Source organism: Lissotriton vulgaris, chromosome 1_1 (genome assembly GCF_964263255.1).
Source record: "Lissotriton vulgaris chromosome 1_1, aLisVul1.2, whole genome shotgun sequence".
In the NCBI taxonomy this organism is placed as follows: Eukaryota; Metazoa; Chordata; class Amphibia; order Caudata; family Salamandridae; genus Lissotriton; species Lissotriton vulgaris.
This window is the reverse complement of record NC_141685.1, coordinates 35,455,309-35,479,191: the sequence shown is the minus strand read 5'-3', so window position 1 is coordinate 35,479,191 and position 23,883 is coordinate 35,455,309. Positions and strand designations below refer to the sequence as shown.

General features: G+C 64.6%; 1 protein-coding gene across 1 annotated transcript in view; it reads right to left on the bottom strand.

The window, feature by feature from the left end:
• Positions 1-23,276, bottom strand: part of LOC147737084 (uncharacterized) — a 466,498-nt gene extending 443,222 nt beyond the window's left edge. The window contains 1 exon segment of the mRNA XM_086922785.1: positions 23,141-23,276. Coding sequence (XP_086778911.1) covers positions 23,141-23,206 — 66 coding nt within the window. The 5' untranslated portion in view covers positions 23,207-23,276.
• Between the last annotated feature and the right edge of the window lie 607 nt (positions 23,277-23,883).

The window sequence follows — 23,883 nt, the reverse complement described above, 5'->3', positions numbered from 1 at the left end:
CCTGCTGGCACAGCTCTCTCCTCTCATCCTCTCCACTCACCTCCCCTGGGACCTGCTGGCACAGCTCTCTCCTCTCTCATCCTCTGCACTCACCTCCCCTGGGACCTGCTGGCACAGGTCTCTCCTCTCCTCTCATCCTCTGCACTCACCTCCCCAGGGGCCTGCGGGCACAGCTCTCTCCTCTCTCATCCTCTGCACTCACCTCCCCTGGGGCAGGCTGGCACAGCTCTCTCCTCTCATCCTCTGCACTCACCTCCCCTGGGGCCTGCTGGCACAGCTCTCTCCTCTCCTCTCATCCTCTGCACTCACCTCCCCTGGGGCCTGCGGGCACAGCTCTCTCCTCTCTCATCCTCTGCACTCACCTCCCCTGGGGCCTGCTGGCACAGCTCTCTCCTCTCCTCTCATCCTCTGCACTCACCTCCCCTGGGGCCTGCGGGCACAGCTCTCTCCTCTCTCATCCTCTGCACTCACCTCCCCTGGGGCCTGCTGGCACAGCTCTCTCCTCTCTCATCCTCTGCACTCACCTCTCCTGTGGCCTGCTGGCACAGCTCTCTCCTCTCCGCTCATCCTCTGCACTCACCTCCCCTGGGGCCTGCGGGCACAGCTCTCTCCTCTCTCATCCTCTGCACTCACCTCCCCTGGGGCCTGCGGGCACAGCTCTCTCCTCTCTCATCCTCTGCACTCACCTCCCCCGGGGCCTGCTGGCACAGCTCTCTCCTCTCCTCTCATCCTCTGCACCCACCTCCCCTAGGGCCTGCTGGCACAGCTCTCTCCTCATTCATCCTCTGCACTCACCTCCCCTGGGGCCAGCTGGCACAGCTCTCTCCTCTCATCCTCTCCACTCACCTCCCCTGGGACCTGCTGGCACAGCTCTCTCCTCTCTCATCCTCTGCACTCACCTCCCCTGGGGACTGCTGGCACAGCTCTCTCCTCTCCTCTCATCCTCTGCACTCACCTCCCCTGGGGCCTGCGGGCACAGCTCTCTCCTCTCTCATCCTCTGCACTCACCTCCCCCGGGGCCTGCTGGCACAGGTCTCTCCTCTCCTCTCATCCTCTGCACTCACCTCCCCTGGGGCCTGCTGGCACAGCTCTCTCCTCTCCTCTCATCCTCTGCCCTCACCTCCCCTGGGGCCTGCGGGCACAGCTCTCTCCTCTCTCATCCTCTGCACTCACCTCCCCTGGGGCCTGCTGGCACAGCTCTCTCCTCTCCTCTAATCCTCTGCACTCACCTCCCCTGGGGCCTGCGGGCACAGCTCTCTCCTCTCTCATCCTCTGCACTCACCTCCCCTGGGGCCTGCGGGCACAGCTCTCTCCTCTCCCATCCTCTGCACTCACCTCCCCTGGGGCCTGCTGGCACAGCTCTCTCCTCATTCATCCTCTGCACTCACCTCCCCGGGGCCAGCTGGCACAGCTCTCTCCTCTCATCCTCTCCACTCACCACCCCTGGGGCCTGCTGGCACAGCTCTCTCCTCTCCTCTCCCATCCTCTGCACTAACCTCCCCTGGGGCCTGCTGGCACAGCTCTCTCCTCTCCTCTCCCATCCTCTGCACTCACCTCCCCCGGGGCCAGCTGGCACAGCTCTCTCCTCTCCTCTCCCATCCTCTGCACTCACCTCCCCTGGGGCCTGCTGACACAGCTCTCTCCTCTCCTCTCCCATCCTCTGCACTAACCTCCCCTGGGGCCTGCTGGCACAGCTCTCTCCTCTCCTCTCCCATCCTCTGCACTCACCTCCCCCGGAGCCTGCTGGCACAGCTCTCTCCTCTCCCATCCTCTGCACTCACCACCCCTGGGGCCTGCTGGCACGGCTCTCTCCTCTCCACCCATCCTTTGCACTCACCTCCCCTGGGGCCTGCTGGCACAGCTCTCTCCTCTCCTCTCCCATCCTCTGCACTCACCACCCCTGGGGCCTGCGGGCACAGCTCTATCCTCTCCCATCCTCTGCACTCACCTCCCCTGGGGCCTGCTGGCACAGCTCTCTCCTCATTCATCCTCTGCACTCACCTCCCCTGGGGCCTGCGGGCACAGCTCTCTCCTCTCTCATCCTCTGCACTCACCTCTCCTGTCGCCTGCTGGCACAGCTCTCTCCTCTCATCCTCTGCACTCACCTCCCCTGGGGCCTGCTGGCACAGCTCTCTCCTCTCCACCCATCCTTTGCACTCTCCTCCCCCGGGGCCTGCGGGCACAGCTCTCTCCTCTCTCATCCTCTGCACTCACCTCCCCTGGGGCCTACGGGCACAGCTCTCTCCTCTCCACCCATCCTTTGCACTCTCCTCCCCCGGGGCCTGCGGGCACAGCTCTCTCCTCTCTCATCCTCTGCACTCACCTCCCCTGGGGCCTGCTGGCACAGCTCTCTCCTCATTCATCCTCTGCACTCACCTCCCCTGGGGCCTACTGGCACTGCTCTCTCCTCATTCATCCTCTGCACTCACCTCCCCTGGGGCCTGCTGGCACAGCTCTCTCCTCATTCATCCTCTGCACTCACCTCCCCTGGGGACTGCTGGCACAGCTCTCTCCTCTCATCCTCTCCACTCACCTCCCCTGGGACCTGCTGGCACAGCTCTCTCCTCTCTCATCCTCTGCACTCACCTCCCCTGGGGACTGCTGGCACAGCTCTCTCCTCATTCATCCTCTGCACTCACCTCCCCTGGGGCCTGCGGGCACAGCTCTCTCCTCTCATCCTCTCCACTCACCTCCCCTGGGACCTGCTGGCACAGCTCTCTCCTCTCTCATCCTCTGCACTCACCTCCCCTGGGGACTGCTGGCACAGCTCTCTCCTCTCCTCTCATCCTCTGCACTCACCTCCCCTGTCACCTCCCCTGGGGCCTGCGGGCACAGCTCTCTCCTCTATCATCCTCTGCACTCACCTCCCCCGGGGCCTGCTGGCACAGCTCTCTCCTCTCCTCTCATCCTCTGCACCCACCTCCCCTGGGGCCTGCTGGCACAGCTCTCTCCTCTCCTCTCATCCTCTGCACTCACCTCCCCTGGGGCCTGCTGGCACAGCTCTCTCCTCTCCTCTCATCCTCTGCACTCACCTCCCCAGGGGCCTGCTGGCACAGCTCTCTCCTCATTCATCCTCTGCACTCACCTCCCCTGGGGCCTGCGGGCACAGCTCTCTCCTCTCTCATCCTCTGCACTCACCTCCCCCGGGGCCTGCTGGCACAGCTCTCTCCTCTCCTCTCCCATCCTCTGCACTCTCCTCCCCTGGGGCCTGCTGGCACAGCTCTCTCCTCTCTCATCCTCTGCACTCACCTCCCCTGGGGCCTGCGGGCACAGCTCTCTCCTCTCTCATCCTCTGCACTCACCTCTCCCGGGGCCTGCTGGCACAGCTCTCTCCTCTCCTCTCATCCTCTGCACCCACCTCCCCTAGGGCCTGCTGGCACAGCTCTCTCCCCATTCATCCTCTGCACTCACCTCCCCTGGGGCCTGCGGGCACAGCTCTCTCCTCTCTCATCCTCTGCACTCACCTCCCCCGGGGCCTGCTGGCACAGCTCTCTCCTCTCCTCTCATCCTCTGCACCCACCTCCCCTGGGGCCTGCGGGCACAGCTCTCTCCTCTCTCATCCTCTGGACTCACCTCCCCTGGGACCTGCTGGCACAGCTCTCTCCTCTCTCATCCTCTGCACTCACCTCCCCTGGGGCCTGCGGGCACAGCTCTCTCCTCTCTCATCCTCTGCACTCACCTCCCCCGGGGCCTGCTGGCACAGCTCTCTCCTCTCCTCTCATCCTCTGCACTCACCTCCCCTGGGGCCAGCTGGCACAGCTCTCTCCTCATTCATCCTCTGCACTCACCTCCCCTGGGGCCTGCTGGCACGGCTCTCTCCTCTCTCATCCTCTGCACTCACCTCCCCTGGGACCTGCTGGCACAGCTCTCTCCTCTCTCATCCTCTGCACTCACCTCCCCTGGGGCCTGCTGGCACAGCTCTCTCCTCTCCACCCATCCTCTGCACTCACCTCCCCCGGGGCCTGCTGGCACAGGTCTCTCCTCTCCTCTCATCCTCTGCACTCACCTCCCCTGGGGCCTGCTGGCACAGCTCTCTCCACTCACCTCCCCTGGGGCCTGCTGGCACAGCTCTCTCCTCTCATCCATCCTCTGCACTCACCTCCCCTGGAGCCTGCTGACACAGCTCTCTCCTCATTCATCCTCTGCACTCACCTCCCCCGGGGCCTGCTGGCACAGCTCTCTCCTCTCTCATCCTCTGCACTCACCTCCCCTGGGGCCTGCTGGCACAGCTCTCTCCTCTCATCCATCCTCTGCACTCACCTCCCCTGGGGCCTGCTGGCACAGCTCTCTCCTCATTCATCCTCTGCACTCACCTCCCCTAGGGCCTGCTGGCACAGCTCTCTCCTCATTCATCCTCTGCACTCACCTCCCCTGGGGCCTGCTGGCACAGCTCTCTCCTCATTCATCCTCTGCACTCACCTCCCCCGGGGCCAGCTGGCACAGCTCTCTCCTCTCATCCTCTCCACTCACCTCCCCTGGGGCCTGCTGGCACAGCTCTCTCTCTCTCCTCTCCCATCCTCTGCACTCACCTCCCCTGGGGCCTGCTGGCACAGCTCTCTCCTCTCCTCTCCCATCCTCTGCACTCACCTCCCCGGGGCCAGCTGGCACAGCTCTCTCCTCTCATCCTCTCCACTCATCTCCCCTGGGGCCTGCTGGTACAGCTCTCTCCTCTCCTCTCCCATCCTCTGCACTCACCTCCCCTGGGGCCTGCTGGCACAGCTCTCTCCTCTACTCTCCCATCCTCTGCACTCACCACCCCTGGGGCCAGCTGGCACAGCTCTCTCCTCTCTCATCCTCTGCACTCACCTCCCCTGGGGCCTGCGGGCACAGCTCTCTCCTCTCCACCCATCCTTTGCACTCACCTCCCCTGGGGCCTGCTGGCACAGCTCTCTCCTCTCTCATCCTCTGCACTCACCTCCCCTGGGGACTGCTGGCACAGCTCTCTCCTCTCCGCTCATCCTCTGCACTCACCTCCCCTGGGGCCTGCGGGCACAGCTCTCTCCTCTCTCATCCTCTGCACTCACCTCCCCTGGGGCCTGCGGGCACAGCTCTCTCCTCTCTCATCCTCTGCACTCACCTCCCCCGGGGCCTGCTGGCACAGCTCTCTCCTCTCCTCTCATCCTCTGCACCCACCTCCCCTAGGGCCTGCTGGCACAGCTCTCTCCTCTCTCATCCTCTGCACTCACCTCCCCCGAGGCCTGCTGGCACAGCTCTCTCCTCTCCTCTCATCCTCTGCACCCACCTCCCCTAGGGCCTGCTGGCAAAGCTCTCTCCTCTCCCTTCCTCTGCACTCACCTCCCCTGGGGCCTGCTGGCACAGCTCTCTCCTCTCCTCCTATCCTCTGCGCTCACCTCCCCTGGGGCCTGCAGGCACAGCTCTCTCCTCTCCTCCTATCCTCTGCGCTCACCTCCCCTGGGGCCTGCTGGCACAGCTCTCTCCTCTCCTCCTATCCTCTGCGCTCACCTCCCCTGGGGCCTGCTGGCACAGCTCTCTCCTCATTCATCCTCTGCACTCACCACCCCTGGGGCCTGCTGGCACAGCTCTCTCCTCTCATCCTCTCCACTCACCTCCCCTGGGGCCAGCTGGCACAGCTCTCTCCTCTCATCCTCTGCACTCACCTCCCCTGGGGCCTGCTGGCACAGCTCTCTCCTCTCCTCTCCCATCCTCTGCACTCACCTCCCCTGGGGCCTGCTGGCACAGCTCTGTCCTCTCCACCCATCCTCTGCACTCACCTCCCCTGGGGCCTGCTGACACAGCTCTCTCCTCTCCCATCCTCTGCACTCACCTCCCCTGGGGCCTGCTGGCACAGCTCTCTCCTCATTCATCCTCTGCACTCACCTCCCCCGGGGTCTGCTGGCACAGCTCTCTCCTCTCCGCTCATCCTCTGCACTCACCTCCCCTGGGGCCTGCGGGCACAGCTCTCTCCTCTCTCATCCTCTGCACTCACCTCCCCTGGGGCCTGCGGGCACAGCTCTCTCCTCTCTCATCCTCTGCACTCACCTCCCCCGGGGCCTGCTGGCACAGCTCTCTCCTCTCTCATCCTCTGCACTCACCTCCCCTGGGGCCTGCGGGCACAGCTCTCTCCTCTCTCATCCTCTGCACTCACCTCCCCCGGGGCCTGCTGGCACAGCTCTCTCCTCTCCTCTCATCCTCTGCACTCACCTCCCCTGGGGCCTGCTGGCACAGCTCTCTCCTCTCCTCTCATCCTCTGCACCCACCTCCCCCGGGGCCTGCTGGCACAGCTCTCTCCTCTCTCATCCTCTGCACTCACCTCCCCTGGGGCCTGCGGGCACAGCTCTCTCCTCTCTCATCCTCTGCACTCACCTCCCCCGGGGCCTGCTGGCACAGCTCTCTCCTCTCCTCTCATCCTCTGCACCCACCTCCCCCGGGGCCTGCTGGCACAGCTCTCTCCTCTCCCTTCCTCTGCACTCACCTCCCCTGGGGCCTGCTGGCACAGCTCTCTCCTCTCCTCTCCCATCCTCTGCACTCACCTCCCCCGGGGCCAGCTGGCACAGCTCTCTCCTCTCATCCTCTGCACTCACCTCCCCTGGGACCTGCTGGCACAGCTCTCTCCTCTCCTCTCCCATCCTCTGCACTCACCACCCCTGGGGCCTGCGGGCACAGCTCTCTCCTCTCTCCTCCTCTGCACTCACCTCCCCTGGGGCCTGCTGGCACAGCTCTCTTCTCTCTCATCCTCTGCCCTCACCTCCCCTGGGGCCTGCTGGCACAGCTCTCTCCTCTCTCCTCCTCTGCACTCACCTCCCCTGGGGCCAGCTGGCACAGCTCTCTCCTCATTCATCCTCTGCACTCACCTCCCCCGGGGCCTGCTGGCACAGCTCTCTCCTCTCCTCTCATCCTCTGCACCCACCTCCCCTAGGGCCTGCTGGCACAGCTCTCTCCTCATTCATCCTCTGCACTCACCTCCCCTGGGGCCTGCGGGCACAGCTCTCTCCTCTCTCATCCTCTGCACCCACCTCCCCTAGGGCCTGCTGGCACAGCTCTCTCCTCATTCATCCTCTGCACTCACCTCCCCTGGGGCCTGCTGGCACAGCTCTCTCCTCATTCATCCTCTGCACCCACCTCCCCTAGGGCCTGCTGGCACAGCTCTCTCCTCATTCATCCTCTGCACTCACCTCCCCTGGGGCCTGCGGGCACAGCTCTCTCCTCTCTCATCCTCTGCACTCACCTCCCCCGGGGCCTGCTGGCACAGCTCTCTCCTCTCCTCTCCCATCCTCTGCACTCACCTCCCCTAGGGCCTGCTGGCACACCTCTATCCTCTCCCATCCTCTGCACTCACCTCCCCCGGGGCCTGCTGGCACAGCTCTCTCCTCATTCATCCTCTGCACCCACCTCCCCTAGGGCCTGCTGGCACAGCTCTCTCCTCTCTCATCCTCTGCACTCACCTCCCCTGAGGCCTGCGGGCACAGCTCTCTCCTCTCTCATCCTCTGCACTCACCTCCCCCGGGGCCTGCTGGCACAGCTCTCTCCTCTCCTCTCATCCTCTGCACCCACCTCCCCTAGGGCCTGCTGGCACAGCTCTCTCCTCATTCATCCTCTGCACTCACCTCCCCCGGGGTCTGCTGGCACAGCTCTCTCCTCTCCGCTCATCCTCTGCACACACCTCCCCTAGGGCCTGCTGGCACAGCTCTCTCCTCTCTCATCCTCTCCACTCACCTCCCCTGGGGCCTGCTGGCACAGCTCTCTCCTCATTCATCCTCTGCAGTCACCTCCCCTGGGGCCTGCTGGCACAGCTCTCTCCTCATTCATCCTCTCCACTCACCTCCCCTGGGGCCTGCTGGCACAGCTCTCTCCTCATTCATCCTCTGCACTCACCTCCCCTGGGGCCTGCTGGCACAGCTCTCTCTCTTCTCATTCATCCTCTGCACTCACCTCCCCTGGGGCCTGCTGGCACAGCTCTCTCCTCTCCACCCATCCTCTGCACTCACCTCCCCCGGGGCCTGCTGGCACAACTCACTCCTCTCCCATCCTCTGCACTCACCTCCCCCAGGGCCTGCTGACACAGCTCTCTCCTCATTCATCCTCTGCACTCACCTCCCCTGGGGCCTGCTGGCACAGCTCTCTCCTCTCATCCTCTCCACTCACCTCCCCTGGGACCTGCTGGCACAGCTCTCTCCTCTCTCATCCTCTGCACTCACCTCCCCTGGGACCTGCTGGCACAGGTCTCTCCTCTCCTCTCATCCTCTGCACTCACCTCCCCAGGGGCCTGCGGGCACAGCTCTCTCCTCTCTCATCCTCTGCACTCACCTCCCCTGGGGCAGGCTGGCACAGCTCTCTCCTCTCATCCTCTGCACTCACCTCCCCTGGGGCCTGCTGGCACAGCTCTCTCCTCTCCTCTCATCCTCTGCACTCACCTCCCCTGGGGACTGCGGGCACAGCTCTCTCCTCTCTCATCCTCTGCACTCACCTCCCCTGGGGCCTGCTGGCACAGCTCTCTCCTCTCCTCTCATCCTCTGCACTCACCTCCCCTGGGGCCTGCGGGCACAGCTCTCTCCTCTCTCATCCTCTGCACTCACCTCCCCTGGGGCCTGCTGGCACAGCTCTCTCCTCTCTCATCCTCTGCACTCACCTCTCCTGTGGCCTGCTGGCACAGCTCTCTCCTCTCCGCTCATCCTCTGCACTCACCTCCCCTGGGGCCTGCGGGCACAGCTCTCTCCTCTCTCATCCTCTGCACTCACCTCCCCTGGGGCCTGCGGGCACAGCTCTCTCCTCTCTCATCCTCTGCACTCACCTCCCCCGGGGCCTGCTGGCACAGCTCTCTCCTCTCCTCTCATCCTCTGCACCCACCTCCCCTAGGGCCTGCTGGCACAGCTCTCTCCTCATTCATCCTCTGCACTCACCTCCCCTGGGGCCAGCTGGCACAGCTCTCTCCTCTCATCCTCTCCACTCACCTCCCCTGGGACCTGCTGGCACAGCTCTCTCCTCTCTCATCCTCTGCACTCACCTCCCCTGGGGACTGCTGGCACAGCTCTCTCCTCTCCTCTCATCCTCTGCACTCACCTCCCCTGGGGCCTGCGGGCACAGCTCTCTCCTCTCTCATCCTCTGCACTCACCTCCCCCGGGGCCTGCTGGCACAGGTCTCTCCTCTCCTCTCATCCTCTGCACTCACCTCCCCTGGGGCCTGCTGGCACAGCTCTCTCCTCTCCTCTCATCCTCTGCACTCACCTCCCCTGGGGCCTGCGGGCACAGCTCTCTCCTCTCTCATCCTCTGCACTCACCTCCCCTGGGGCCTGCTGGCACAGCTCTCTCCTCTCCTCTAATCCTCTGCACTCACCTCCCCTGGGGCCTGCGGGCACAGCTCTCTCCTCTCTCATCCTCTGCACTCACCTCCCCTGGGGCCTGCGGGCACAGCTCTCTCCTCTCCCATCCTCTCCACTCACCTCCCCTGGGGCCTGCTGGCACAGCTCTCTCCTCTCCTCTCCCATCCTCTGCACTCACCTCCCCTGGGGCCTGCTGGCACAGCTCTCTCCTCATTCATCCTCTGCACTCACCTCCCCGGGGCCAGCTGGCACAGCTCTCTCCTCTCATCCTCTCCACTCACCACCCCTGGGGCCTGCTGGCACAGCTCTATCCTCTCCACCCATCCTTTGCACTCACCTCCCCTGGGGCCTGCTGGCACAGCTCTCTCCTCATTCATCCTCTGCACTCACCTCCCCTGGGGCCAGCTGGCACAGCTCTCTCCTCTCATCCTCTGCACTCACCTCCCCTGGGGCCTGCTGGCACAGCTCTCTCCTCTCTCATCCTCTGCACTCACCTCCCCTGGGGACTGCTGGCACAGCTCTCTCCTCTCCTCTCATCCTCTGCACTCACCTCCCCTGGGGCCTGCGGGCACAGCTCTCTCCTCTCTCATCCTCTGCACTCACCTCCCCTGGGGCCAGCTGACACAGCTCTCTCCTCTCTCATCCTCTGCACTCACCTCCCCCGGGGCCTGCTGGCACAGGTCTCTCCTCTCCTCTCATCCTCTGCACTCACCTCCCCTGGGGCCTGCTGGCACAGCTCTCTCCTCTCCTCTCATCCTCTGCACTCACCTCCCCTGGGGCAGGCTGGCACAGCTCTCTCCTCTCATCCTCTGCACTCACCTCCCCTGGGGCCTGCTGGCACAGCTCTCTCCTCTCCTCTCATCCTCTGCACTCACCTCCCCTGGGGCCTGCGGGCACAGCTCTCTCCTCTCTCATCCTCTGCACTCACCTCCCCTGGGGCCTGCTGGCACAGCTCTCTCCTCTCCTCTCATCCTCTGCACTCACCTCCCCTGGGGCCTGCGGGCACAGCTCTCTCCTCTCCTCTCATCCTCTGCACTCACCTCCCCTGGGGTCTGCGGGCACAGCTCTCTCCTCTCTCATCCTCTGCACTCACCTCCCCTGGGGCCTGCTGGCACAGCTCTCTCCTCTCTCATCCTCTGCACTCACCTCCCCTGGGGCCTGCTGGCACAGCTCTCTCCTCTCTCATCCTCTGCACTCACCTCCCCTGGGGCCTGCTCTGCACTCACCTCCCCTGGGGCCTGCTGGCACAGCTCTCTCCTCTCCCATCCTCTGCACTCACCACCCCTGGGGCCTGCTGGCACAGCTCTCTCCTCTCCTCTCATCCTCTGCACCCACCTCCCCTAGGGCCTGCTGGCACAGCTCTCTCCTCTCTCATCCTCTGCTCTCACCTCCCCTGGGGCCTGCTGGCACAGCTCCCTCCTCTCCTCTCTCATCCTCTGCACTCACCTCCCCTGGGGCCTGCTGGCACAGCTCTCTCCTCTCCTCTCTCATCCTCTGCACTCACCTCCCCTGGGGCCTGCTGGCACAGCTCTCTCCTCTCTCATCCTCTGCACTCACCTCCCCTGGGGTCTGCTGGCACAGCTCTCTCCTCTCCACCCATCCTCTTCAGTCACCTCCCCTGGGGCCTGCTGGCACAGCTCTCTCCTCTCCCATCCTCTGCTCTCACCTCCCCTCCCCTGGGGCCTGCTGGCACAGCTCTCTCCTCTCCCATCCTCTGCTCTCACCTCCCCTGGGGCCTGCTGGCACAGCTCTCTCCTCTCCCATCCTCTGCACTCACCTCCCCTGGGGCCTGCTGGCACAGCTCTCTCCTCTCCTCTCCCATCCTCTGCTCTCACCTCCCCTGGGGCCTTCTGGCACAGCTCTCTCCTCTCCCATCCTCTGCTCTCACCTCCCCTGGGGCCTTCTGGCACAGCTCTCTCCTCTCCTCTCCCATCCTCTGCTCTCACCTCCCCTGGGGCCTTCTGGCACAGCTCTCTCCTCTCCCATCCTCTGCACTCACCTCCCCCGGGGCCTGCTGGCACAGGTCTCTCCTCTCCTCTCATCCTCTCCACTCAACTCCCCTGGGGCCTGCTGGCACAGCTCTCTCCTCTCCTCTCCCATCCTCTGCACTAACCTCCCCTGGGGCCTGCTGGCACAGCTCTCTCCTCTCCCATCCTCTGCACTCACCTCCCCTGGGGCCTGCTGGCACAGCTCTCTCCTCTCCCATCCTCTGCACTCACCTCCCCTGGGGCCTGCGGGCACAGCTCTCTCCTCTCTCATCCTCTGCACTCACCTCCCCTGGGGCCAGCTGACACAGCTCTCCCCTCTCTCATCCTCTGCACTCACCTCCCCCGGGGCCTGCTGGCACAGGTCTCTCCTCTCCTCTCATCCTCTGCACTCACCTCCCCTGGGGCCTGCTGGCACAGCTCTCTCCTCTCCTCTCATCCTCTGCACTCACCTCCCCTGGGGCCTGCGGGCACAGCTCTCTCCTCTCTCATCCTCTGCACTCACCTCCCCACTGGCCTGCTGGCACAGCTATCTCCTCTCCTCTCATCCTCTGCACTCACCTCCCCTGGGGCCTGCGGGCACAGCTCTCTCCTCTCCTCTCATCCTCTGCACTCACCTCCCCTGGGGTCTGCGGGCACAACTCTCTCCTCTCTCATCCTCTGCACTCACCTCCCCTGGGGCCTGCTGGCACAGCTCTCTCCTCTCTCATCCTCTGCACTCACCTCCCCTGGGGCCTGCTGGCACAGCTCTCTCCTCTCTCATCCTCTGCACTCACCTCCCCTGGGGCCTGCTCTGCACTCACCTCCCCTGGGGCCTGCTGGCACAGCTCTCTCCTCTCCCATCCTCTGCACTCACCACCCCTGGGGCCTGCTGGCACAGCTCTCTCCTCTCCTCTCATCCTCTGCACCCACCTCCCCTAGGGCCTGCTGGCACAGCTCTCTCCTCTCTCATCCTCTGCTCTCACCTCCCCTGGGGCCTGCTGGCACAGCTCTCTCCACTCCTCTCTCAACCTCTGCACTCACCTCCCCTGGGGCCTGCTGGCACAGCTCTCTCCTCTCCTCTCTCATCCTCTGCACTCACCTCCCCTGGGGCCTGCTGGCACAGCTCTCTCCTCTCTCATCCTCTGCACTCACCTCCCCTGGGGCCTGCTGGCACAGCTCTCTCCTCTCTCATCCTCTGCACTCACCTCCCCTGGGGTCTGCTGGCACAGCTCTCTCCTCTCCACCCATCCTCTTCACTCACCTCCCCTGGGGCCTGCTGGCACAGCTCTCTCCTCTCCCATCCTCTGCACTCACCTCCCCTGGGGCCTGCTGGCACAGCTCTCTCCTCTCCCATCCTCTGCTCTCACCTCCCCTGGGGCCTGCTGGCACAGCTCTCTCCTCTCCCATCCTCTGCACTCACCTCCCCTGGGGCCTGCGGGCACAGCTCTCTCCTCTCCCATCCTCTGCTCTCACCTCCCCCGGGGCCTTCTGGCACAGCTCTCTCCTCTCCTCTCCCATCCTCTGCTCTCACCTCCCCTGGGGCCTTCTGGCACAGCTCTCTCCTCTCCCATCCTCTGCACTCACCTCCCCCGGGGCCTGCTGGCACAGGTCTCTCCTCTCCACCCATCCTCTGCACTCCCCTCCCCTGGGGCCTGCGGGCACAGCTCTCTCCTCTCCCATCCTCTGCACTCACCTCCCCCGGGGCCTGCTGGCACAGGTCTCTCCTCTCCACCCATCCTCTGCACTCCCCTCCCCTGGGGCCTGCGGGCACAGCTCTCTCCTCTCCCATCCTCTGCACTCACCTCCCCCGGGGCCTGCTGGCACAGGTCTCTCCTCTCCACCCATCCTCTGCACTCACCTCCCCCGGGGCCTGCTGGCACAGGTCTCTCCTCTCCACCCATCCTCTGCACTCACCTCCCCTGGGGCCTGCTGGCACAGCTCTCTCCTCTCCTCTCCCATCCTCTGCACTCACCTCCCCTGGGGCCTGCTGACACAGCTCTCTCCTCTCTCATCCTCTGCACTCACCTCCCCCGGGGCCTGATGGCACAGCTCTCTCCTCTCTCATCCTCTGCACTCACCTCCCCTGAGGCCTGCTGGCTCAGCCCTCTCCTCTCCCATCCTCTGCACTCACCTCCCCTGAGGCCTGCTGGCTCAGCTCTCTCCTCTCTCATCCTCTGCACTCACCTCCCCTGGGGCCTGCTGGCACAGCTCTCTCCTCTCCTCTCCCATCCTCTGCACTCACCTCCCCTGGGGCCTGCTGACACAGCTCTCTCCTCTCTCATCCTCTGCACTCACCTCCCCCGGGGCCTGATGGCACAGCTCTCTCCTCTCTCATCCTCTGCACTCACCTCCCCTGAGGCCTGCTGGCTCAGCCCTCTCCTCTCCCATCCTCTGCACTCACCTCCCCTGAGGCCTGCTGGCTCAGCTCTCTCCTCTCTCATCCTCTGCACTCACCTCCCCTGAGGCCTGCTGGCTCAGCCCTCTCCTCTCCCATCCTCTGCACTCACCTCCCCTGGGGCCTGCTGGCACAGCTCTCTCCTCTCTCATCCTCTGCACTCACCTCCCCTGGGGCCTGCTGACACAGCTCTCTCCTCTCCTCTCTCATCCTCTGCACTCACCTCCCCTGGGGCCTGCTGGCACAGCTCTCTCCTCTCTCATCCTCTGCACTCACCTCCCCTGGGGCCTGCTGGCACAGCTCTCTCCTCTCTCATCCTCTGCACTCACCTCCCCTGGGGCCTGCTGGCACAGCTCTCTCCTCTCCTCTCATCCTCTGCACCCACCTCCCCTAGGGCCTGCTGGCACAGCTCTCTCCTCTCTCATCCTCTGCTCTCACCTCCCCTGGGGCCGGCTGGCACAGCTCTCTCCTCTCCCATCCTCTGCACTCACCTCCCCCGGGGCCTGCTGGCACAGGTCTCTCCTCTCCACCCATCCTCTGCACTCCCCTCCCCTGGGGCCTGCGGGCACAGCTCTCTCCTCTCCCATCCTTTGCACTCACCTCCCCCGGGGCCTGCTGGCACAGGTCTCTCCTCTCCACCCATCCTCTGCACTCACCTCCCCCGGGGCCTGCTGGCACAGGTCTCTCCTCTCCACCCATCCTCTGCACTCACCTCCCCTGGGGCCTGCTGGCACAGCTCTCTCCTCTCCTCTCCCATCCTCTGCACTCACCTCCCCTGGGGCCTGCTGACACAGCTCTCTCCTCTCTCATCCTCTGCACTCACCTCCCCCGGGGCCTGATGGCACAGCTCTCTCCTCTCTCATCCTCTGCACTCACCTCCCCTGAGGCCTGCTGGCTCAGCCCTCTCCTCTCCCATCCTCTGCACTCACCTCCCCTGAGGCCTGCTGGCTCAGCTCTCTCCTCTCTCATCCTCTGCACTCACCTCCCCTGGGGCCTGCTGGCACAGCGCTCTCCTCTCCTCTCCCATCCTCTGCACTCACCTCCCCTGGGGCCTGCTGACACAGCTCTCTCCTCTCTCATCCTCTGCACTCACCTCCCCCGGGGCCTGATGGCACAGCTCTCTCCTCTCTCATCCTCTGCACTCACCTCCCCTGAGGCCTGCTGGCTCAGCCCTCTCCTCTCCCATCCTCTGCACTCACCTCCCCTGAGGCCTGCTGGCTCAGCTCTCTCCTCTCTCATCCTCTGCACTCACCTCCCCTGAGGCCTGCTGGCTCAGCCCTCTCCTCTCCCATCCTCTGCACTCACCTCCCCTGGGGCCTGCTGGCACAGCTCTCTCCTCTCTCATCCTCTGCACTCACCTCCCCTGGGGCCTGCTGACACAGCTCTCTCCTCTCCTCTCTCATCCTCTGCACTCACCTCCCCTGGGGCCTGCTGGCACAGCTCTCTCCTCTCTCATCCTCTGCACTCACCTCCCCTGGGGCCTGCTGGCACAGCTCTCTCCTCTCTCATCCTCTGCACTCACCTCCCCTGGGGCCTGCTGGCACAGCTCTCTCCTCTCCTCTCATCCTCTGCACCCACCTCCCCTAGGGCCTGCTGGCACAGCTCTCTCCTCTCTCATCCTCTGCTCTCACCTCCCCTGGGGCCGGCTGGCACAGCTCTCTCCTCTCCTCTCTCATCCTCTGCACTCACCTCCCCTGGGGCCTGCTGATGCACTCACCTCCCCTGGGGCCTGCTGACACAGCTCTCTCCTCTCCTCTCTCATCCTCTGCACTCACCTCCCCTGGGGCCTGCTGGCACAGCTCTCTCCTCTCTCATCCTCTGCACTCACCTCCCCTGGGGCCTGCTGGCACAGCTCTCTCCTCTCTCATCCTCTGCACTCACCTCCCCTGGGGTCTGCTGGCACAGCTCTCTCCTCTCCACCCATCCTCTTCACTCACCTCCCCTGGGGCCTGCTGGCACAGCTCTCTCCTCTCCCATCCTCTGCTCTCACCTCCCCTGGGGCCTGCTGGCACAGCTCTCTCCTCTACCATCCTCTGCACTCACCTCCCCTGGGGCCTGCTGGCACAGCTCTCTCCTCTCCCATCCTCTGCTCTCACCTCCCCTGGGGCCTGCTGGCACAGCTCTCTCCTCTCCCATCCTCTGCACTCACCTCCCCTGGGGCCTGCGGGCACAGCTCTCTCCTCTCCCATCCTCTGCTCTCACCTCCCCCGGGGCCTTCTGGCACAGCTCTCTCCTCTCCTCTCCCATCCTCTGCTCTCACCTCCCCTGGGGCCTTCTGGCACAGCTCTCTCCTCTCCCATCCTCTGCACTCACCTCCCCCGGGGCCTGCTGGCACAGGTCTCTCCTCTCCACCCATCCTCTGCACTCCCCTCCCCTGGGGCCTGCGGGCACAGCTCTCTCCTCTCCCATCCTCTGCACTCACCTCCCCCGGGGCCTGCTTGCACAGGTCTCTCCTCTCCACCCATCCTCTGCACTCACCTCCCCCGGGGCCTGCTGGCACAGGTCTCTCCTCTCCACCCATCCTCTGCACTCACCTCCCCTGGGGCCTGCTGGCACAGCTCTCTCCTCTCCTCTCCCATCCTCTGCACTCACCTCCCCTGGGGCCTGCTGACACAGCTCTCTCCTCTCTCATCCTCTGCACTCACCTCCCCCGGGGCCTGATGGCACAGATCTCTCCTCTCTCATCCTCTGCACTCACCTCCCCTGGGGCCTGCGGGCACAGCTCTCTCCTCTCTCATCCTCTGCACTCACCTCCCCTGGGGCCAGCTGACACAGCTCTCCCCTCTCTCATCCTCTGCACTCACCTCCCCCGGGGCCTGCTGGCACAGGTCTCTCCTCTCCTCTCATCCTCTGCACTCACCTCCCCTGGGGCCTGCTGGCACAGCTCTCTCCTCTCCTCTCATCCTCTGCACTCACCTCCCCTGGGGCCTGCGGGCACAGCTCTCTCCTCTCTCATCCTCTGCACTCACCTCCCCACTGGCCTGCTGGCACAGCTCTCTCCTCTCCTCTCATCCTCTGCACTCACCTCCCCTGGGGCCTGCGGGCACAGCTCTCTCCTCTCCTCTCATCCTCTGCACTCACCTCCCCTGGGGTCTGCGGGCACAACTCTCTCCTCTCTCATCCTCTGCACTCACCTCCCCTGGGGCCTGCTGGCACAGCTCTCTCCTCTCTCATCCTCTGCACTCACCTCCCCTGGGGCCTGCTGGCACAGCTCTCTCCTCTCTCATCCTCTGCACTCACCTCCCCTGGGGCCTGCTCTGCACTCACCTCCCCTGGGGCCTGCTGGCACAGCTCTCTCCTCTCCCATCCTCTGCACTCACCACCCCTGGGGCCTGCTGGCACAGCTCTCTCCTCTCCTCTCATCCTCTGCACCCACCTCCCCTAGGGCCTGCTGGCACAGCTCTCTCCTCTCTCATCCTCTGCTCTCACCTCCCCTGGGGCCTGCTGGCACAGCTCTCTCCACTCCTCTCTCAACCTCTGCACTCACCTCCCCTGGGGCCTGCTGGCACAGCTCTCTCCTCTCCTCTCTCATCCTCTGCACTCACCTCCCCTGGGGCCTGCTGGCACAGCTCTCTCCTCTCTCATCCTCTGCACTCACCTCCCCTGGGGCCTGCTGGCACAGCTCTCTCCTCTCTCATCCTCTGCACTCACCTCCCCTGGGGTCTGCTGGCACAGCTCTCTCCTCTCCACCCATCCTCTTCACTCACCTCCCCTGGGGCCTGCTGCCACAGCTCTCTCCTCTCCCATCCTCTGCACTCACCTCCCCTGGGGCCTGCTGGCACAGCTCTCTCCTCTCCCATCCTCTGCTCTCACCTCCCCTGGGGCCTGCTGGCACAGCTCTCTCCTCTCCCATCCTCTGCACTCACCTCCCCTGGGGCCTGCGGGCACAGCTCTCTCCTCTCCCATCCTCTGCTCTCACCTCCCCCGGGGCCTTCTGGCACAGCTCTCTCCTCTCCTCTCCCATCCTCTGCTCTCACCTCCCCCGGGGCCTGCTGGCACAGGTCTCTCCTCTCCACCCATCCTCTGCACTCACCTCCCCCGGGGCCTGCTGGCACAGGTCTCTCCTCTCCACCCATCCTCTGCACTCACCTCCCCTGGGGCCTGCTGGCACAGCTCTCTCCTCTCCTCTCCCATCCTCTGCACTCACCTCCCCTGGGGCCTGCTGACACAGCTCTCTCCTCTCTCATCCTCTGCACTCACCTCCCCCGGGGCCTGATGGCACAGCTCTCTCCTCTCTCATCCTCTGCACTCACCTCCCCTGAGGCCTGCTGGCTCAGCCCTCTCCTCTCCCATCCTCTGCACTCACCTCCCCTGAGGCCTGCTGGCTCAGCTCTCTCCTCTCTCATCCTCTGCACTCACCTCCCCTGGGGCCTGCTGGCACAGCTCTCTCCTCTCCTCTCCCATCCTCTGCACTCACCTCCCCTGGGGCCTGCTGACACAGCTCTCTCCTCTCTCATCCTCTGCACTCACCTCCCCCGGGGCCTGATGGCACAGCTCTCTCCTCTCTCATCCTCTGCACTCACCTCCCCTGAGGCCTGCTGGCTCAGCCCTCTCCTCTCCCATCCTCTGCACTCACCTCCCCTGAGGCCTGCTGGCTCAGCTCTCTCCTCTCTCATCCTCTGCACTCACCTCCCCTGAGGCCTGCTGGCTCAGCCCTCTCCTCTCCCATCCTCTGCACTCACCTCCCCTGGGGCCTGCTGGCACAGCTCTCTCCTCTCTCATCCTCTGCACTCACCTCCCCTGGGGCCTGCTGACACAGCTCTCTCCTCTCCTCTCTCATCCTCTGCACTCACCTCCCCTGGGGCCTGCTGGCACAGCTCTCTCCTCTCTCATCCTCTGCACTCACCTCCCCTGGGGCCTGCTGGCACAGCTCTCTCCTCTCTCATCCTCTGCACTCACCTCCCCTGGGGCCTGCTGGCACAGCTCTCTCCTCTCCTCTCATCCTCTGCACCCACCTCCCCTAGGGCCTGCTGGCACAGCTCTCTCCTCTCTCATCCTCTGCTCTCACCTCCCCTGGGGCCGGCTGGCACAGCTCTCTCCTCTCCCATCCTCTGCACTCACCTCCCCCGGGGCCTGCTGGCACAGGTCTCTCCTCTCCACCCATCCTCTGCACTCCCCTCCCCTGGGGCCTGCGGGCACAGCTCTCTCCTCTCCCATCCTCTGCACTCACCTCCCCCGGGGCCTGCTGGCACAGGTCTCTCCTCTCCACCCATCCTCTGCACTCACCTCCCCCGGGGCCTGCTGGCACAGGTCTCTCCTCTCCACCCATCCTCTGCACTCACCTCCCCTGGGGCCTGCTGGCACAGCTCTCTCCTCTCCTCTCCCATCCTCTGCACTCACCTCCCCTGGGGCCTGCTGACACAGCTCTCTCCTCTCTCATCCTCTGCACTCACCTCCCCCGGGGCCTGATGGCACAGCTCTCTCCTCTCTCATCCTCTGCACTCACCTCCCCTGAGGCCTGCTGGCTCAGCCCTCTCCTCTCCCATCCTCTGCACTCACCTCCCCTGAGGCCTGCTGGCTCAGCTCTCTCCTCTCTCATCCTCTGCACTCACCTCCCCTGGGGCCTGCTGGCACAGCGCTCTCCTCTCCTCTCCCATCCTCTGCACTCACCTCCCCTGGGGCCTGCTGACACAGCTCTCTCCTCTCTCATCCTCTGCACTCACCTCCCCCGGGGCCTGATGGCACAGCTCTCTCCTCTCTCATCCTCTGCACTCACCTCCCCTGAGGCCTGCTGGCTCAGCCCTCTCCTCTCCCATCCTCTGCACTCACCTCCCCTGAGGCCTGCTGGCTCAGCTCTCTCCTCTCTCATCCTCTGCACTCACCTCCCCTGAGGCCTGCTGGCTCAGCCCTCTCCTCTCCCATCCTCTGCACTCACCTCCCCTGGGGCCTGCTGGCACAGCTCTCTCCTCTCTCATCCTCTGCACTCACCTCCCCTGGGGCCTGCTGACACAGCTCTCTCCTCTCCTCTCTCATCCTCTGCACTCACCTCCCCTGGGGCCTGCTGGCACAGCTCTCTCCTCTCTCATCCTCTGCACTCACCTCCCCTGGGGCCTGCTGGCACAGCTCTCTCCTCTCTCATCCTCTGCACTCACCTCCCCTGGGGCCTGCTGGCACAGCTCTCTCCTCTCCTCTCATCCTCTGCACCCACCTCCCCTAGGGCCTGCTGGCACAGCTCTCTCCTCTCTCATCCTCTGCTCTCACCTCCCCTGGGGCCGGCTGGCACAGCTCTCTCCTCTCCTCTCTCATCCTCTGCACTCACCTCCCCTGGGGCCTGCTGATGCACTCACCTCCCCTGGGGCCTGCTGACACAGCTCTCTCCTCTCCTCTCTCATCCTCTGCACTCACCTCCCCTGGGGCCTGCTGGCACAGCTCTCTCCTCTCTCATCCTCTGCACTCACCTCCCCTGGGGCCTGCTGGCACAGCTCTCTCCTCTCTCATCCTCTGCACTCACCTCCCCTGGGGTCTGCTGGCACAGCTCTCTCCTCTCCACCCATCCTCTTCACTCACCTCCCCTGGGGCCTGCTGGCACAGCTCTCTCCTCTCCCATCCTCTGCTCTCACCTCCCCTGGGGCCTGCTGGCACAGCTCTCTCCTCTACCATCCTCTGCACTCACCTCCCCTGGGGCCTGCTGGCACAGCTCTCTCCTCTCCCATCCTCTGCTCTCACCTCCCCTGGGGCCTGCTGGCACAGCTCTCTCCTCTCCCATCCTCTGCACTCACCTCCCCTGGGGCCTGCGGGCACAGCTCTCTCCTCTCCCATCCTCTGCTCTCACCTCCCCCGGGGCCTTCTGGCACAGCTCTCTCCTCTCCTCTCCCATCCTCTGCTCTCACCTCCCCTGGGGCCTTCTGGCACAGCTCTCTCCTCTCCCATCCTCTGCACTCACCTCCCCCGGGGCCTGCTGGCACAGGTCTCTCCTCTCCACCCATCCTCTGCACTCCCCTCCCCTGGGGCCTGCGGGCACAGCTCTCTCCTCTCCCATCCTCTGCACTCACCTCCCCCGGGGCCTGCTTGCACAGGTCTCTCCTCTCCACCCATCCTCTGCACTCACCTCCCCCGGGGCCTGCTGGCACAGGTCTCTCCTCTCCACCCATCCTCTGCACTCACCTCCCCTGGGGCCTGCTGGCACAGCTCTCTCCTCTCCTCTCCCATCCTCTGCACTCACCTCCCCTGGGGCCTGCTGACACAGCTCTCTCCTCTCTCATCCTCTGCACTCACCTCCCCCGGGGCCTGATGGCACAGCTCTCTCCTCTCTCATCCTCTGCACTCACCTCCCCTGAGGCCTGCTGGCTCAGCCCTCTCCTCTCCCATCCTCTGCACTCACCTCCCCTGAGGCCTGCTGGCTCAGCTCTCTCCTCTCTCATCCTCTGCACTCACCTCCCCTGGGGCCTGCTGGCACAGCTCTCTCCTCTCCTCTCCCATCCTCTGCACTCACCTCCCCTGGGGCCTGCTGACACAGCTCTCTCCTCTCTCATCCTCTGCACTCACCTCCCCCGGGGCCTGATGGCACAGCTCTCTCCTCTCTCATCCTCTGCACTCACCTCCCCTGAGGCCTGCTGGCTCAGCCCTCTCCTCTCCCATCCTCTGCACTCAACTCCCCTGAGGCCTGCTGGCTCAGCTCTCTCCTCTCTCATCCTCTGCACTCACCTCCCCTGGGGCCTGCTGGCACAGCTCTCTCCTCTCCTCTCCCATCCTCTGCACTCACCTCCCCTGGGGCCAGCTGGCACAGCTCTCTCCTCTCCTCTCTCATCCTCTGCACTCACCTCCCCTGGGGCCTGCTGGCACAGCTCTCTCCTCTCCTCTCCCATCCTCTGCACTCACCTCCCCTGGGGACTGCTGGCACAGCTCTCTCCTCTCCCATCCTCTGCACTCACCTCCCCTGGGGCCAGCTGGCACAGCTCTCTCCTCTCCTCTCTCATCCTCTGCACCCACCTCCCCTGGGGCCTGCTGGCACAGCTCTCTCCTCTCCTCTCTCATCCTCTGCACTCACCTCCCCTGGGGCCTGCTGGCACAGCTCTCTCCTCTCCCATCCTCAGCACTCACCTCCCCTGGGGCCTGCTGGCACAGCTCTCTCCTCTCCCATCCTCTGCACTCACCTCCCCCGGGGCCTGCTGGCACAGCTCTCTCCTCTCCCATCCTCTGCTCTCACCTCCCCTGAGGCCTGCTGGCACAGCTCTCTCCTCATTCATCCTCTGCACTCACCTCCCCTGGGGCCTGCTGGCACAGCTCTCTCCTCTCCTCTCTCATCCTCTGCACTCACCTCCCCTGGGGCCTGCTGGCACAGCTCTCTCCTCTCCCATCCTCTGCTCTCACCTCCCCTGGGGCCTGCTGGCACAGCTCTCTCCTCTCCCATCCTCTGCTCTCACCTCCCCTGGGGCCTGCTGGCACAGCTCTCTCCTCTCCCATCCTCTGCACTCACCTCCCCTGAGGCCTGCTGGCACAGCTCTCTCCTCATTCATCCTCTGCACTAACCTCCCCTGGGGCCTGCTGGCACAGCTCTCTCCTCTCCCATCCTCTGCACTCACCTCCCCTGAGGCCTGCTGGCACAGCTCTCTCCTCTCCTCTCCCATCCTCTGCACTCACCTCCCCTGGGGCCTGCGGGCACAGCTCTCTCCTCTCCTCTCTCCTCCTCTGCACTCACCTCCCCTGGGGCCTGCTGGCACAGCTCTCTCCTCTCCCTTCCTCTGCACTCACCTCCCCTGGGGCCTGCTGGCACAGCTCTCTCCTCTCCCATCCTCTGCACTCACCTCCCCTGGGGCCAGCTGGCACAGCTCTCTCCTCTCCTCTCTCATCCTCTGCACCCACCTCCCCTGGGGCCTGCTGGCACAGCTCTCTCCTCTCCTCTCTCATCCTCTGCACTCACCTCCCCTGGGGCCTGCTGGCACAGCTCTCTCCTCTCCCATCCTCTGCACTCACCTCCCCTGGGGCCTGCGGGCACAGCTCTCTCCTCTCTCATCCTCTGCACTCACCTCCCCTGGGGCCTGCTGGCACAGCTCTCTCCTCTCTCATCCTCTGCACTCACCTCCCCTGGGACCTGCTGACACAGCTCACTCCTCTCATCCTCTGCACTCACCTCCCCTGGGGCCTGCTGGCACAGCTCTCTCCTCTCCCATCCTCTGCACTCACCTCCCCTGGGGCCTGTTGGCACAGCTCTCTCCTCTCCCTTCCTCTGCACTCACCTCCCCTGGGGCCTGCTGGCAAAGCTCTCTCCTCTCCACCCATCCTCTGCACTCACCTCCCCTGGGGCCTGCTGACACAGCTGTCTCCTCTCTCATCCTCTGCACTGACCTCCCCCGGGGCCTGCTGGCACAGCTCTCTCCTCTCCACCCATCCTCTGCACTCACCTCCCCGGGGACCTGCTGGCACAGCTCTCTCCTCTCCCATCCTCTGCACTCACCTCCCCTGGGGCCTGCTGGCACAGCTCTCTCCTCTCTCATCCTCTGCACTGACCTCCCCCGGGGCCTGCTGGCACAGCTCTCTCCTCTCCCTTCCTCTGCACTCACCTCCCCCGGGCTCTGCTGCTCTCTCCTCTCCTCCCCCGGGCTCTGCTGCTCTCCTCGGCCTCTCATGGTGTCTCAGCTCAGAGGCCTCAGAGTGAAGGGTAGGGTCGGTGTCTGCAGCCTTCACTATCAGCCTCTGCGGCGCATGCGTAGAAGAGACCCCGGCCCCTGCGTGTGACACAACCAACGATCTACGCATGCGCAGAGGAGATTCAGCCCACATCCCAGAGACACTAACATCCGCGCATGCGTAGAGGAGACAGAAGCGCACAGTGGAGACACACCATCCGCGCATGCTTGCCGGTGTACTATCAATAGACCCACCCCATCTGTCTTTACCCCCCCCCCCCCGTCTTTCCACGTATGCGCATGCGTGGAAACCCCATGTCGCGTCTGCATGTATTTTTAGGCTCCCCACTCTTCTGCCCGTTTAGTGCGCATGCGTTCGATTGCACGCATGCGCTTTCAAGATCCAGGGCGAACACTACTCCTGCTTGAGCAGCGTTAACCCCGGTTCACCAGGGAGAGCTCCTACCTGGCCGAGGCTCCGAGGTGAGGCCCGCACAAAGGCGAGGAGGGCTGCGGGGAGCGAGGGGTGCTTTTGCAAGCTCCCCCGCCGCCAAAGAAAGGCGCCCATTCACTGCTTCAGATGCAGCTCCTCTTTCTGGTCCCCCCCGCCAGGTGTGCAGCGGAAGGACTCCCCTTCATTCCATTGCACTCACCTCCCAGGCTGCGATTATAAAGTG